The sequence below is a fragment of the Lolium perenne genome, chromosome 2 (assembly GCF_019359855.2).
Source record: "Lolium perenne isolate Kyuss_39 chromosome 2, Kyuss_2.0, whole genome shotgun sequence".
Classification (NCBI taxonomy): domain Eukaryota; kingdom Viridiplantae; phylum Streptophyta; class Magnoliopsida; order Poales; family Poaceae; genus Lolium; species Lolium perenne.
Window position 1 is genome coordinate 85201076 of NC_067245.2, and position 17466 is coordinate 85218541.

General features: G+C 43.0%; 1 protein-coding gene across 1 annotated transcript; it reads left to right on the top strand.

The window, feature by feature from the left end:
- The first annotated feature begins 302 nt into the window (after positions 1-302).
- Positions 303-1754, top strand: LOC127328701 (F-box/kelch-repeat protein At3g06240-like). The gene has a single exon (XM_051355279.1). The coding sequence runs from the start codon at positions 303-305 to the stop codon at positions 1752-1754; it is 1452 nt and encodes a 483-aa protein (XP_051211239.1).
- Positions 1755-17466: the final 15712 nt, after the last annotated feature.

Genomic DNA, 17466 nt, shown 5'->3' on the forward strand with positions numbered 1-17466 from the left:
AACGTGCGACCTAAACGGACACACGGACGTGAGCCGCTATTCAGGTATCGTGTGGCCACCCAAACGGCCCAAAATAGATGGCCCATCGCGTCTGTTTGGATTGCAGTGTTAGAGATGCCCTTAGAGTGCCTAACCCAACATGATTTCCGGTGAACTGAGAAAGGAAGAATAAGTAAAACAGATTTTCCTAAAAATCAGCGTTAAACTCTCGTTAGTTGCTAATCGCTAGTGCGAGGTCGTTATGGTACCATATAAATGAGCGGATCAAGTTAGTTGCTATCGCATCAAACTCCATCGACGCCATGAGCCATCTACCTTGTGCGTCAAAGAAGAAAAACCATGTTCCGCACCCGGCCCTTTCCGACCATGTCGTGGAGGAGATCTTCGCGCGGCTTCCGGCCAAGATGGTGTTCAGGCTCCGCTGCCTCTCACGCGCTTGGTCTGCTACGCTCTCCTCCGACGGTTTCGAGGACCTCCATCTACGCGCCGCAAACCTCCACGGCGGCCCTAGGATCATGTGCATGGACGACGACGACGATTACGGGGGGACACGAAAGGGGCTCGCATCGTCGCTCGACCGCCCCGGCGGCGCACCGTTCCTGGACGCCCCGCGGATCATCACGGGATACTGTTATCCACCCCTCATCACCCCGGACATGCATGATCACCCGCGCTACAAGAGAGCTCCGCACCTCACCACGCAACCCTGCCGCGGCCTCGTCATCCTAGAAGCTGTGGAAGCAAGGCTCTTCCATGTCTTCAACCCATCCACCGGCCAGATTGCGACCCTACCAGAGGGCCGAACAACGGGCCCTAGAACTCATTATGGCCCATACTATGCATACTTCGGGCTCGGCTATGACGCGCACACCTGCAAACACAAAGTTGTACGCGTTCATTACCGCGGCCGCGCCGGGCGACTCCCACTATCCACGGGAACTGGATGCGAGATCTACGACATAAATAGCGCCAACTCCGAGGGATCATGGCGCACCGTCATCGGTGCGAAGCCGACATGCTGGATAGACTCTTACAGCAGAAGCGTCTTCATGCAAGGGCACTGCTATTGGTTAGCACACCGGAAATTGTGCCCTCGAGAGGATCTGATTCTTCTCAACTTCTCCATCAGAAACGAGACATTTGGGATCGTATCGCCACCGCCGGGCTTGCGCGACGACTCTCGGTATCATCATAGCAATTACGACCTGACGGAGCTCAATGGAAGACTATGCATTTTCCGCCAATTCTCCAGGTGGCATGAGCAGTACGATGTGTGGCTCCTAAACCGAATTGGATCGGATACAGATTGGCATCTTCACTGTCGCATTGACCTAGCCAGGGCGTTCCCGCAGCTTACCAAGTTCACGTTCATGCCCTACAACGACAATGAGAAGCATGGATCTTCCATGGCCCCACTTGCAATTGTCGACGACGGCCGTCGCATCCTGCTCACAGAACATGACACACCAACAGCAATATATGCATATACTACCGACACCGGCTACACTGAGAGCCTCATTGACATGAGCTTCAGGAACGTAAACCTGGCTGCAGTGTACGAGGAAAGCATCGCCTCTCCCGGGTGCCAGCCATGTGAGGAGATCGCCCTAATTTCCTCATCATCTACACAGGCCTTGTTGGCAATATTACGTCTGCTGCCAGAGCATACCCGTGCAAACCTTAAGCTTGTCTGTCGAAGTTGGCGCTGCATGGTCGAAAGTGACATCTGGCGGTGCATAAAACACACATATTAACTTGGCTTATTTCATTTTGTGCCTTTGTGAGCCATCTCATGTGAGCTATACTAGTATTAGTTTTTAGTTATGATAAACATATCATCTGAAAGCTTTTATCATTGTTTTTTTGGAAATGGTTTGTATTGATCTTGTTGACTATGTGATAAGTTACCCATGTGTGACTCCGTTTGATTTTGGTTGATGTGTGTAGCTTTGATCTGCAACTGGGCATATGGCCCAACCTATGTAAAAAACATATAATTTTATATTATGGCCAGTGTGGATATACTTGCAAAGTATTTTTTAAACTAATTCCCAAATAAAATTATTGTCAATGTTTCTTCTTTATAAACCCCTAGAGCCTTACTCCATACAAAAGGAGTGTTATTTTCAAAATAGTAGTTTATCAAAAATCAAAATGCAGCTCACTCTGTGTGCAGTTTTTTAACAAATAAATTTTATAAAAGTATCTTCATAATTTTTTTCCCTTTTTAAAACATTAGAAATTGGAGGAATAGATTCTTTGAATTATTCATGTCCTTGAAAATTACGGGAATAGTACCCAGGATCTCTATAAAGGATTTTGTGACTTCTTTAAATCCAAAAAACCCACTTAGCTATAATCAATTTTTTGAATGTATATGAACTAAAAACAATATATGATCTATGTGCGTGTGTGATAAGCTAAATGTCAACATCCATCTTGAAATTCCCCTATCCAGTTTATACCTTTTGATCACTTGTATCAACTTTCCAATATCTCATGACACCCACTCAAATTAAATGGAGCTCTCTCCAACTTTCTCCAAAAACCTAGAACCCCATCCTCTCTATCTCATATACAACTCTATTTCAATGTTTTCGTAAATATGTTTAGAAACTCTACTCAAGTAAAATTAGGAATGTGATGTATGTTTTATATCACTCAATTCCTTATCAAAACTATTTTGTATAAGTAATTTATTAATGTAATATCTTAACTACAAAATGCATGGGAATGGCAACTATGCCAACTCTTGAAAAGTTCTCATCAAATAAATTTGGAGAAAATATACAAGGCTGTCCATAGCATGTAGAACCTTTTAAAACCGAAAACCCTACTTGCTTAATTTAAAAAAATTCAAAATCATGTTTAAATCATATTTCGACAAAATTTTCATAATATAAACCTTGGTGATTTTATATATGGAAAAATTTGCTACAGGACACTGTTATTTTCTGGCATTTGCTGAAACACACCACTCGATTGTGTCTTTGCCAGGTACCATTACAATTTTATGACACATTTGCCCGAACACACCACCTGGTTGAAAACGGAAAGTTTTTGCCCTTCGTCTTCAAAACCAGCCATCCCACGTAAAAGTGCAAAACTTTCCGTTTTTAGTCAGGTGGTGTGTTCTGGCAAATGTGTCACAAAATTGTAATGGTACCTAGCAAAGACATGATTGGACGGTGCGTTTGAGCATGGAGGCGGGAGGCTGACTCTATAAATAGGTCTGTCAGAGCCGCGAACGAACCTGCTACCCCAAACCGCAGGATGAAGATTTCCGGCAGGGACAGCATGCCCGTCGCTCTCTCACACGTACGGGGGAAGATCAAGCTCTTCTGGGCAAACTCTCGGCTGGGAGGGCAGGTGGGTGCATCGAGGCAAGCCGAGAAAGAACTTGCCCTGGAGGCGCTGCGAGGCGAAACGCAGCCACGGAGCGACGCGGTTGGCGCAGCACAGGCAACAGCATGGGAAGGGTACGTCGATTTCGAAGTTAAGGACGGCTGGGGCGGAGTGCGCGGCGAGGGCAGCATCGACTAAGTCTAGGAACGAGGTCTTTGGCGCCGTCGCGTGACGGCCGTAGAGGACGAGCTCAGGGAGGTGGACCCATACGTGGCGCCAGCGACGGGAGAGTACGCTGGTGCGCGCGGCGGCGGGGACCGAGCGGAGGCGCCAGGATGTTGTGGAGGTCGCTGATGCGATCCATCCCCACGTCGGCGGCAGGTCGCCAGTCTGGTGCCTGTTGGAGATATGCCTAAGAGGCAATAATAAAGAGGTTATTATAATATCTTTGTGTTTATGATAAATGTTTGCATACCATGCTATAATTGTATTAACGGAAACATTGATATATGTGTGTTATGTAAACAACAAGGAGTCCCTAGTAAACCTCTTGTATAACTAGCTTGTTGATTAATAGATGATTATGGTTTCGTGATCATGAACATTGGATGTTGTTAATAACAAGGTTATGTCATTAATTGAATGATATAAGGCACACACACCCAAATAAGCGTAGCATAAGATCAAGTCATTAAGTTCAATTTGCTATAAGCTTTCGATACATAGTTACCTAGTCCTTCGACCATGAGATCATGTAAATCACTTACATCGGAAGGATGCTTTGATTACATCAAATGCCATTGCGTAACTGGGTGGTTATAAAGATGAGATTAAGTATTCGGAAAGTGTGAGTTGAGGCATGTGGATCAACAGTGGGATTTGTCTATCCCGTTGACGGATAGATACACTCTGGGCCCACTCGGTGGAACGTCGTCTGATTAGCTTGCAAGAATGTGATTAGATCACAAGAAATGACATACCACGGTACGAGTAAAGAGTTCTTGTTCGTAACGAGGTTGAACAAGGTATGGAGATACCGATGATCGAACCTCGGACAAGTAAAGTATCGTGTGACAAAGGGAATCGGTATCGTATGTAAATGGTTCAATCGATCACTAAGTTATCGTTGAATATGTGGGAGCCATTATGGATCTCCAGATTCCGCTATTGGTTATTGCTCGGAGAGGAGTCTCGACCATGTCTGCATAGTTCACGAACCGTAGGGTGACGCGCTTAAGGTTCGATGTCGCATAAGTAGATTCAGAATATGAGATGGAGATCAAAGTTTGTTCGGAGTCTCGGATGGGATCCAGGACATCACGAGGAGGTCCGGAATGATCCGGAGAATAAGATTCATATAAGGGAAGTTGATTTATAGGTTTCGGAAAAAGTTCGGAATTTTTCCGGTGATAGACCAGAAGGTTCTAGAAGGTTCCGAGGGGGTCCACCATGGGGCCCAGGACCTAGGGAGGCCAAGGGCCGAGGGGTGCTGCCCAGCCCTAATGGGCCAGGCGCACCAAGCCCCAAGGCCCATGCCGGCCACCCCTTAGGGTTTCCCCAAAACCCTAAGGGGGGATCATATTGGCGGGGAAGTTTCCCCCTCCCCTTGTGGCCGCCGGCCATAGATGAGATGGGGCGCAGGGGGGCCAACCTAGCCGGCCTCGCCCTATATAAATATGGGAGGGGGCAGGGGGCGCGGCCCATCCCTCAGACCAAACCCTGGCCGCTCCTCTCTCTCCTCCACCATACGCTGCTCCGGCTTAGGCGAAGCCCTGCAGTTTTTCCTCCTCCAACACCACCACCACGCTATCGTGCTGTTGGGATTCCGAGGAGATCTACCACACCTCCATTGTCCGCTGGAACGGGGAGAGGACGGGCTTCATCGACACCGTACGCACGACCGAGTATGGAAGTGCTGCCGGATTGTAGCACGGACGATCGACTACATCAACAACGAGATTAATCTCGTAGGCTTTGAAATCTTCGAGGGTTAGTCTCGCATATCTTCTCGTTGCTTCGATCTTGGTAGATTAGATCTTGCTTCTTCCTAGATTGGATCTTGGTTTTTGTTCATGTTCACGGTAGAAATTTTTTGTTTTCCATGCAACGAACCCTTAAGTGGTATCAGAGCCGTGTCTATGCATAGGTCCGTTGCACGAGTATAACACAATGGTTTTGTGGGCGTTGATGCTTTTTTGTTTTTAGTTAGTGCACATTGTATCTTGCGGGATGGTGGGATGAAGCGGCCCGGGCTAACTTTACATGACCGCGTCTCATGAGACTTGCTCCACGCTTGACATGCAACTTGTATTGCATAAGTGTCTTTGCGGGTGTCTGTCTCTCCCACCATAGTGAAGATTCAATTTTCTCTTTCTATTGACAACACTAGTATCATCGTTGTGGTTCATGTTCGTAGGCAGATTGGATCTTACTCGAAAACCCTAAACCACGTAAAATATGCAAACCAAATTAGAGGCGTCTAACTTGTTTTTGCAGGGGTTTGGTGATGTGATATGGCCATGTGATGATGATTATATTTGATGTATGAGATGTTCATTATTGTATTATGGCAACCGGCAGGAGCCTAATGGTTGTCTTTAATTTTTGTTAAAGACCTGCGTGTCTATTCATCATGTAATAGCTTTATTTCAAGTAGTTGTTATAGTAGCTATAAGTGACGGAAAACCATGAAGCGGCGCCACTGAGCGCCATGCTGGTGATGATGGAGATCATGTCCGTGCTTTGGAGATGGAGATCAAAAGCACAAGAAGAAAGGCCATATCATATCACACATTATGAATTGCATGTGATGTTAATCCTTTATGCATCTTATTTTGCTTAGATCGTGACGGTAGCATTATAAGATGATCCCTCTCACTAAAATATCAAGATAATAAAAGTGTTCATCCTTAGTATGCACCGTTGCTAAGACTTGTCGTTTCGAAGCATCACGTGATGATCGGGTGTGATAGATTCTACATGTGCATACAACGGGTGCAAGCCAGTTTTGTACACGCGGATACTAGGGTTGCCTTGACGAGCCTAGCATGTACAGACATGGTCTCGGAACACGGGATACCGAAAGGTAGAGCATGAGTCATATGAATGATATGATGAACACTTTGAGTGTTTGCCTTTGAAGCTACATCTTTTCTCGTGAATATCAGACTTGGTGTAGTGGATCTGGTTCGTGTGATCACTAAGACAATGCGAGGGATTTTGTTTTGAGTGGGAGTTCACCTAGTTAATTTAAGAATTAAAATTGAACTCAATTTATCATAAACTTAGTATAAACTCTTTGCAAATATGTTGTAGATCATGGCGTCCCCCTCCATCAGTTTTAACCAGTTCCTAGAGAAAGAAAAGCTTAAAAACAATGGTAGCAACTTCACCGACTGGTTCCGCCATGTGAGGATTTTCCTCAATGGTGGAAATCTGCAATATCTGAGGATGTAAAGAGTGATTACAAGACTCGGGTTATTCGGTACTCTCAAGCTCAGTGTGCCATGCTAGGTCCCCCACCACCACCTGCAGTATCTGAGGACGTAAAGAGTGATTACAAGACTCGGGTTATTCGGTACTCTCAAGCTCAGTGTGCCATCTTGTGCAGCCTAGAGGCGGAGCTCCAAAAACGGTTTGAGCACCGCGATCCTTATGAGCTGGTCCATGAGTTAAAAGTTATCTTTGAAACTCATGCGGCCGTGGAAAGCTATGAGGCCTCGAAACATTTCTTTGGCTGCATGATGGAAGAGGGTAGCTCCGTTAGAGAGCACATGCTCAAGATTTCTTGGCACGCGAAGAAGCTTAGTGACTTGGGAATTGTGATTCCTAACCAGCTGGGCGTTCATCGTGTCCTCTAATCACTGCCACCTAGTTACAAGAACTTCGTGATGAACTACAACATGCAGAACATGAACAAAGAGTTACCTGAACTCTTCTTCATGCTGAAATCTGCTGAAGTTGAGATACAGAAAGAGCACCAAGTGTTGATGGTCAACAAGACCACCAGTTTCAAGAAGCAGGGCAAGCCTAACAACAAGGGCAACTTTAAGAAGGGCGGCAAGAAAGCTGCTGCGCCTCCTGAGAAGCGTAAGGCTGTCCCTAAGCCTGATACTGTGTGCTATTACTGCAAGGAGAAGCGGCACTGGAAGCGGAATTGCCCCAAATACTTGGCTGATCTGAAGAACGGCCTCATCAAGAAGAAAAGTATATTTGATATACATGTTATTGATGTCTATCTTACTGGTTCTCGTAGTAGTGCCTGGGTATTTGATACTGGTTTGGTTTCTCACATTTGTAACTCGAAACAGGAGCTGCTGAATAGACGAAGCTTGGCGAGGGACGAGGTGACGATGCGCGTTGGAAATGGATCCAAGGTCGATGTGATCGCCGTCGGCACACTGCCTCTACATCTACCTTCGGGATTAGTTTTAAACCTCAATAATTGTTATTTGGTTCCTGCGTTGAGCATGAACATTATATCTGGATCTTGTTTATGCAAAACGGTTATTCATTTAAATCAGAGAATAATGGTTGTTCTATTTATATGAGTAATATCTTTTATGGTCATGCGCCTGAGATGAATGGTTCATTCTTGTTAAATCTCGATAGTAGTGATACACATGTTCATAACATTGATGCTAAGCGAATTAAATTGAATGATAATTCTACTTATATATGGCACTGTCGTCTTGGTCATATTGGAGTGAAGCGCATGAAGAAACTCCATTCCGATGGACTTCTTGAATCACTTGACTTTGAGTCACTTGATAGATGCGAAGCATGTCTAATGGGAAAAATGACCAAGACTCCATTCTCTGGTACAATGGAGCGAGCTATAGACTTGCTGGAAATCATACATACCGATGTGTGCGGACCAATGAGTGTGGCATCGCGCGGTGGTTATCGTTATGTTCTAACCTTCACGAATTATCTGAGTAGATATGAGTATATTTACTTTATGAAACACAAGTCCGAAACTTTTGAGAAGTTTAAGGAATTTCAAAGTGAAGTAGAAAATCAACGTAACAAGAAGATTAAGTTTCTGCGTTCTGATCGCGGAGGCGAATATATGTGTTATGAGTTTGGCATGCATTTAAAGAAATGCGGAATACTTTCACAATTGACACCGCCGGGAACACCACAGCATAATGGTGTGTCCGAATGTCGGAATCGAACTCTCTTGGATATGGTTCGATCTATGATGTCTCTTACTGATTTGCCATTATCTTTTTGGGGTTATGCATTAGAGACAGCCGCATTCACTTTAAATAGGGCACCATCTAAATCCGTTGAAACGACACTGTATGAATTATGGTTTGGGAAGAAACCTAAGCTGTCGTTCCTTAAAGTTTGGGGTTGCAAAGCTTATGTAAAGAAGTTACAACCTAACAAGCTAGAACCCAAAGCAGAGAAATGCGTCTTCATAGGATACCCAAAAGAAACAATTGGGTACAATTTCTATCACATATCCGAAGGCAAAATCTTTGTTGCCAAGAACGGATCCTTTCTTGAGAAGGAGTTTCTCACGAAAGAAGTGACTGGAAGGAAAGTAGAACTCGAAGAGGTTGATGTACCTTCTCTCGTAGATCAGAGTAGCGCAGTGCCGGAAGATATTCCTGCACAGCTGCTGGCGTGGGAGTTGGCTTGCAACGGTGCCAGACGGTAGCTCCTTGTGACGGTAAAGCACACATCCGTTGGGAACCCCAAGAGGAAGGTGTGATGTGTACAACAGCAAGTTTTCCCTCAGTAAGAAACCAAGGTTTATCAAACTAGTAGGAGATGAAGGCCACGTGAAGGTTGTTGGTGAAGGAGTGTAGTGCGGCGCAACACCAGGGATTCCGGCGCCAATGTGGAACCTGCACAACACAATCAAGATACTTTGCCCCAACTTAACAGTGAGGTTGTCAATCTCACCGGCTTGCTGTACACAAAGGATTAAACGTATGGTGTGGAGAATGATGTTTGCTTGCAAAGAACAACAGAGAACAATGATTGCAGTAGGTTGTATTTCAGATGTAAAAGAATGGACCGGGGTCCACAGTTCACTAGTGGTGTCTCTCCAATAAGATAAATAACATGTTGGGTCAACAAATTACAGTTGGGCAATTACAAATAGAGAGGGCATAACAATGCACATACATATCATGATGACTACTATGAGATTTACTTAGGGCATTACGACAAAGAACATAGACTGCTATCCAGCATGCATCTATGCCTAAAAAGTCTACCTTCGGGTTAGCATCCGCACCCCTTCCAGTATTAAGTTGCAAACAACAGACAATTGCATTAAGTACTATGCGTAATTTAAACAATACAAATATCCTTAGACAAAGCATTGATGTTTTATCCCTAGTGGCAACATCACATCCACAACCTTAGAACTTTCTCACATCGTCCTGCATTCAATGGAGACATGAACCCACTATCGAGCATAAATACTCCCTCTTGGAGTTACAAGTATCAACTTTGCCAGAGCCTCTACTAGCAACGGAGAGCATGCAAGATCATAAACAACACATATATGATAGATCGATAATCAACTTGACATAGTATTCCATATTCATCGGATCCCAACAAACACAACATGTAGCATTACAAATAGATGATCTTGATCATGATAGGCAGCTCACAAGATCTAAACATGATAGCACAAGAGGAGAAGACAACCATCTAGCTACTGCTATGGACCCATAGTCCACGGATGAACTACTCACGCATCAGTCCGGAGGTGGGCATGGTGATGTAGAGCCCTCCGGTGATGATTCCCCTCTCCGGCAGGGTGCCGGAGGCGATCTTCAGAATCCACCGAGATGGTATTGACGGCGGCGGTGTCTCTGGAACTTTTCTCGTATCGTGGCTCTCGGTACTAGGGTTTTCACGACGGAAGGATTATATAGGCGAAGGGGCAGAGTCGGGGGATGCCCGAGGGGCCCACCCCATATGGCGGCGCGGCCAGGGGTGGGGCCGCGCCCCCCTATGGTGTGTCCGCCTCGTGGCCCCTCTTCGTCTCCTCTTCGGTGTTCTGGAAGACTCCGTGGAAAATAAGACCGTGGGCTTTTGTTTCGTCCAATTCCGAGAATATTTCCTGTGTAGGATTTCTGAAACCAAAAACAGCAGAAAACAGGAACTGGTGCTTCGGCATCTTGTTAATAGGTTAATGCATAAAAATGATATAAAGTGTATATAAAACATGTGAGTATTGTCATAAAACTAGCATGGAACATAAGAAATTATAGATACATTTGAGACGTATCAAGCATCCGCAAGCTTAGTTCCTACTCACCCTCGAGTAGGTAAACGATAAAAAGGATAATTTCTGAAGTGACATGCTACCATCATAATCTTGATCAATACTATTGTAAAGTATATGAGATAAATGAAGTGATTCAAAACAATGGTCTATAGTTTGTTAACAAATAGATAATGACTAAACAACTGAATCATATAGCAAAGACTTTTCATGAATAGTACTTTCAAGACAAGCATCAACAAGTCTTGCATAAGAGTTAACTCATAAACAATAGATTCTTAATAGAAGGTTTTGAAGCAACACAAAGGAAGATTTAAGTTTCAGCAGTTGCTTTCAACTTTCAACATGTATATCTCATGGATAATTGTCAACACAAAGTAATATGATGAATGCAAATAAGCAACTATGCCAGAATCAATGCACACAGTTGACACAAGTGTTTGCTTCTAAGATAGAAATAAGTAGGTAAACTGACTCAACATAAAGTAAAAGAAAGGCCCTTCGCTGAGGGAAGCAGGGATTACTCATGTGCTAGAGCTTTTTATTTTGAAAACATGGAAACAATTTTGTCAACGGTAGTAATAATTCATATGTGGTATGCATAAAACCTCCTATAAGTTGCAAGCCTCATGCATCGAATACTAGTAGTGCCCGCTCCTTGTCCTAATTAGCTCGGATTTCCATGGATTATCATTGCATTACTTATGTTTCAACCAAGTGTCACAAAGGGGTACCTCTATGCCACCTGTACAAAGGTCCAAGGAGATAGATCGCATTTGATCTCTCAATTTTGATAGATCTCAACTTGAGGACATCCATACCGGGACAACATAGAAAACAGATAATGGACTCCTCTTTTATGCTTTAAGCATTCAACAACAGATAATATTATCATAAGAGATTTGAGGATTAATGTCCAAGCTGAAACTTCCACCATGATACATGGCTTTGGTTGTTGGCCCAAAGTTCTACTCTAACAATATGCATACTCAAACCATTTAACTCATGGCAAATCTCCCTTACTTCAGACAAGACGAACATGCATAGCAACTCACATGATATTCAACAAAGGTGTGACAGGTTGATGGCGTCCCTAGAAACATGGTTACTGCTCAACAAGCAACTTATCAGAACTAAGATACATAAGCGACATATTCTTTACTACAATAGTTTTTTAGGCTACATTCCCATGAGCTATGTATTGCAAAGACAAGGAATGAACTTTTTTAAAGGTAGCACGCAAGCAATTTACTTGGAATAGCAGAAAAATACCACATAGTAGGTATTTATGGTGGACACAAATGGCATAGGTTTTGGCTCAAGGTTTTGGATGCACGAGAAGCATTCCCTCTCAGTACAAGGCTTTGGCTAGCAAGGTTGTTTGAAGCAAACACAAGTATGAACTGGTACATCAAAACTTACATAAGAACATATTGCAAGCATTATAAGACTCTACACTGTCTTCCTTGTTGCTCAAACACTTTTACCAGAAAATATCTAGACTTTAGAGAGACCAATCATGCAAACCAAATTTCAACAAGCTCTATGGTAGTTCTCCACTAATAGGTTTAAACCACATGATGCAAGAGCTTAAACATGATCTACTTGAGAGCTCAAAACAATTGCCAAGTATCAAATTATTCAAGACAATATACCAATTACCACATGAAGCATTTTCTGTTTCCAACCAAATAGCAATAAATGCAGCAGCTTTCAATTTTTGCCATGAACATTAAAAGTAAAACGAAGAACACCAGTGTTCAATATGAAAAAGCGGAGCGTGTCTTTCTCCCACACAAGCAATGCTAGGATCCGATTTTATTCAAACACAAACAAAAATAAAAGCACACAGACGGTCCAAGTAAAGCACATAAGATGTGACGGAATAAAATATAGTTTCACTAGAGGTGACCTGGTAAGTGGTTGATGAAGAAGGGGATGCAATAAAGTAAAAAATTTGTTTCTGCGCACAAATCCAAATCTAGTATCAACCTTCTATCAAAGACTTTACTTGGCACAACAATGCAATAAAGTAAAGATACAAAGGTATTGCTACAGTAGTAACAAGCACCTTGACTCAAATATAAAACAAAACTTGTTGTACTAAAATAATGGGTTGTCTCTCATAAGCGCTTTTCTTTAACGCCTTTCAGCTAGGCGCAGCAAGTGTAAATCAAGTAACATCAAGAGAAGAAGCATCAACATCATAATTTGTTCTAATAATAGAATCAAAAGGCAACTTCATTCTCTTTCTAGGAAAGTGTTCCATACCTTTCTTAAGAGGGAATTGATATTTAATATTTCCTTCTTTCATATCAATAATAGCACCAACAGTTCGAAGAAAGGGTCTTCCCAAAATAATAGGACAAGATGCATTGCATTCAATATCCAAGACAACAAAATCAACGGGGACAAGGTTATTGTTAACCGTAATGTGAACATTGTCAATTCTCCCCAAAGGTTTCTTTATAGAATTATCAGCAAGATTAACATCCAAATAACAATATTTCAATGGTGGCAAGTCAAGCATATCATAAAGTTTCTTAGGCATAACAACAATACTTGCACCAAGATCACATAAAGCATTACAATCAAAATCGTTGACCTTCATTTTAATGATGGGCTCCCAACCATCTTCCAACTTCCTAGGAATAGAAGCTTTAAGTTTTAATTCCTCTTCTCTAGATTTTATGAGAGCATTTGTAATATGTTTTGTAAAGGCCAAGTTTATAGCACTAGCACTAGGACTTCTAGCAAGTTTTTGCAAGAACTTAATAACTTCAGAGAAATGAAAATTATCAAAATCAAAACCATTATGATCTAAAGCAATGGGATCATTGTCCCCGATACTCTGAAAAATTTCAGCACTTTTATCACAAACAGTTTCAGCAGTTTCAGGCAATTTTGCATGCTTTGTATTAGAAGTAGAAATATTGCCAACACCAATTATTTTACCATTGATAGTAGGAGGCTTAGCAACATGTGAAGCATCAACATTACTAGTGGTGGTAATAGTCCAAACTCTAGCTATATTATTCTCTTTAGCAAGTTTTTCTTCTCTTTCCCACCTAGCATGCAATTCAGCCATCAATCTAATATTGTCATTAATTCGAACTTGGATAGCATTTGCTGTAGCAAATAACTTAGTATCTTTAACTTCATTAGGCATAAATTTCAGTTTTAAAAGATCAACATCAAGAGCAAGACTATCAACCTTCGAAGCAAGAACATCAGTTTTACCAAGCTTTTCCTCAACTGATTTGTTAAAAGCAGTTTGTGTACTAATAAATTCTTTAAGCATGACTTCAAGACCAGAGGGTACACTCCTACTATTGTTGTAAGAATTACCATAACCATTACTATTATTAGAAGGATATGGCCTATAGTTGTTACCAAAATTATTCCTATAAGCATTGTTGTTGAAATTACTATTTTTAATGAAGTTCACATCAACATGCTCTTCTTGAGCAACCAATGAAGGTAAAGGAACGTTATTAGGATCAACATTAGATCTACCATTAACAAGCATAGACATAATAACATCTATCTTATCACTCAAGGAGGAGGTTTCTTCAACAGAATTTACCTTCTTACCTTGAGGAGTCCTTTCAGTGTGCCATTCAGAGTAGTTGATCATCATATCATCAAGAAGCTTTGTTGCAGCACCCAAAATGATGGACATAAAAGTACCTCCAGCATCTGAATCCAATAGGTTCCTCGAAGAAAAATTTAATCCTGCATAAAAGGTTTGGATGATCATCCAAGTAGTTAGTCCATGGGTAGGGAAATTCTTTACCAAAGATTTCATTCTTTCCCATGCTTGGGCAACATGTTCATTATCCAATTGCTTAGATTCAGAAATCCTACGCAGGAAATATTCTCAGAATTGGACGAAACAAAAGCCCACGGTCTTATTTTCCACGGAGCCTTTGAGAAGTTGGAAGAGGAGACGAAGAGGGGCGACGAGGCGGCCACACCCTAGGGGGGCGCGGCCCCACCCCTGGCCGCGCCGCCCTATGGGGTGGGGCCCTCGAGCGTCCCCCGAATCTACCCCTTCGCCTATATATTCTCTCTGTCACGAAAACCCTAGTACCGAGAGCGATGATACGAGAAAATTTCCAGAGACGCCGCCGCCGTCAATCCCATCTCGGGGGATTCAGGAGATCGCCTCCGGCACCCTGCCGGAGAGGGGAATCATCACCAGAGGGCTCTACATTACCATGCCCGCCTCCGGACTGATGCGTGAGTAGTTCATCCTTGGACTATGGGCCCATAGCAGTAGCTAGATGGTTGTCTTCTCCTCTTGTGCTATCATGTTTAGATCTTGTGAGCTGCCTATCATGATCAAGATCATCTATTTGTAATGATACATGTTGTGTTTGTTGGGATCCGATGAATATGGAATACTATGTCATGTTGATTATTGATCTATCATATATGTGTTGTTTATGATCTTGCATGCTCTCCGTTGCTAGTAGAGGCTCTGGCCAAGTTGATACTTGTAACTCCAAGAGGGGGTATTTATGATCGATAGTGGGTTCATGCCTCCACTGAATCTGGGACAATGACAGAAAGTTCTAAGGTTATGGATGTGCTGTTGCCACTAGGGATAAAACATCAATGCTTTGTCCAAGGATATCTGTATTGTTTACATTACGCACATTACTTAATGCAATTGTATGTTGTTTGCAACTTAATACTGGAAGGGGTGCGGATGCTAACCCGAAGGTGGACTTTTTAGGCATAGATGCATGCTGGATAGCGGTCTATGTTCTTTCTCGTAATGCCCTAAGTAAATCTCATAGTAGTCATCATGATATGTATGTGCATGATACGTCTCCGACGTATCGATAATTTCTTATGTTCCATGCCACATTATTGATGATATCTACATGTTTTATGCATACTTTATGTCATATTAATGCATTTTCCGGCACTAACCTATTAACGAGATGCCGAAGAGCTAGTTGCTGTTTTCTGCTGTTTTTGGTTTCAGAAATCCTAGTAAGGAAATATTCTCGGAATTGGATGAAATCAACGCCCAGGGGCCTATTTTCACACGAAGCTTTCAGAAGACCGAAGGGAAGACGAAGTGGGGCCACGGGGCGCCGCCACACTAGGGCGGCACGGCCCAGGGGGGGCCCGCGCGGCCCTAGCGTGTGGGGCCCCCTGTGGCCCCCTGACCTGCCCTTCCGCCTACATATAGTATTCGTCGCGAAACCCCTAGTACCGAGAGCCACGATACGGAAAACCTTCCAGAGACGCCACCGCCGCCAATCCCATCTCGGGGGATTCAGGAGATCGCCTCCGGCACCCTGCCGGAGAGGGGAATCATCTCCCGGAGGACTCTTCACCGCCATGGTCGCCTCCGGAGTGATGAGTGAGTAGTTCACCCCTGGACTATGGGTCCATAGCAGTAGCTAGATGGTTGTCTTCTCCTCATTATGCTTCATTGTCGGATCTTGTGAGCTGCCTAACATGATCAAGATCATCTATCTGTAATGCTATATGTTGTGTTTGTTGGGATCCGATGGATAGAGAATACTATGTTATGTTGATTATCAATCTATTATCTATGTGTTGTTTATGATCTTGCATGCTCTCCGTTACTAGTAGAGGCTTTGGCCAAGTTGATACTTGTAACTCCAAGAGGGAGTATTTATGCTCGATAGTGGGTTCATGTCTCTATTGAATCTGGGGGAGTGACAGAAACCCCTAAGGTTGTGGATGTGCTGTTGCCACTAGGGATAAAACATTGATGCTATGTACGAGGATGTAGTTATTGATTACATTACGCACCATACTTAATGCAATTGTCTGTTGTTTGCAACTTAATACTGGAAGGGGTTCGAATGATAACCTGAAGGTGGACTTTTTAGGCATAGATGCATGCTGGATAGCGGTCTATGTACTTTGTCGTAATGCCCAATTAAATCTCACAATACTCATCATATCATGTATGTCCATTGTCATGCCCTCTCTATTTGTCAATTGCCCAACTGTAATTTGTTTACCCAACATGCTATTTATCTTATGGGAGAGACACCTCTAGTGAACTGTGGACCCCGGTCCTATTCTTTAACATCGAATACAATCTACTGCAATACTCGTTCTACTGTTTTCTACAAACAATCATCATCCACACTATACATCTAATCCTTTGTTACAGCAAGCCGGTGAGATTGACAACCTCACTGTTTCGTTGGGGCAAAGTACTTTGGTTGTGTTGTGCAGGTTCCACGTTGGCGCCGGAATCCCTGGTGTTGCGCCGCACTACATCTCGCCGCCATCAACCTTCAACGTGCTTCTTGACTCCTACTGGTTCGATAAACCTTGGTTTCTAACTGAGGGAAACTTACTGCTGTACGCATCACACCTTCCACTTGGGGTTCCCAACGGTCGCGTGCTGTACGCGTGTCAAGCTAAATTTCTGGCGCCGTTGCCGGGGAGATCAAGACACGCTGCAAGAGGAGTCTCCACATCCCAATCTCTTTACTTTGTTTTTGTCTTGCTTTATTTTATTTACTACTTTGTTTGCTGCACTAAATCAAAATACAAAAAAATTAGTTGCTAGCTTTACTTTATTTACTATCTTGCACTCTATATCAAAAACACAAAAAAATTAGTTACTTGCATTTACTTTATCTAGTTTGCTTTATTTACTATTGCTAAAATGGGTACTCCTGAAAATACTAAGTTGTGTGACTTCACAACCACAAATAATAATGATTTCTTATGCACACCTATTGCTCCACCTGTTACTACAGCAGAATTCTTTGAAATTAAACCTACTTTACTGAATCTTGTTATGCGAGAGCAATTTTCTGGTGTTAGTTCTGATGATGCTGCTGCCCATCTCAATAATT

Excerpts from the sequence above, each read along its gene's own strand:
- LOC127328701 (XM_051355279.1), top strand. The coding sequence starts at position 303 with ATGAGCCATCTACCTTGTGCGTCAAAGAAGAAAAACCATGTTCCGCAC.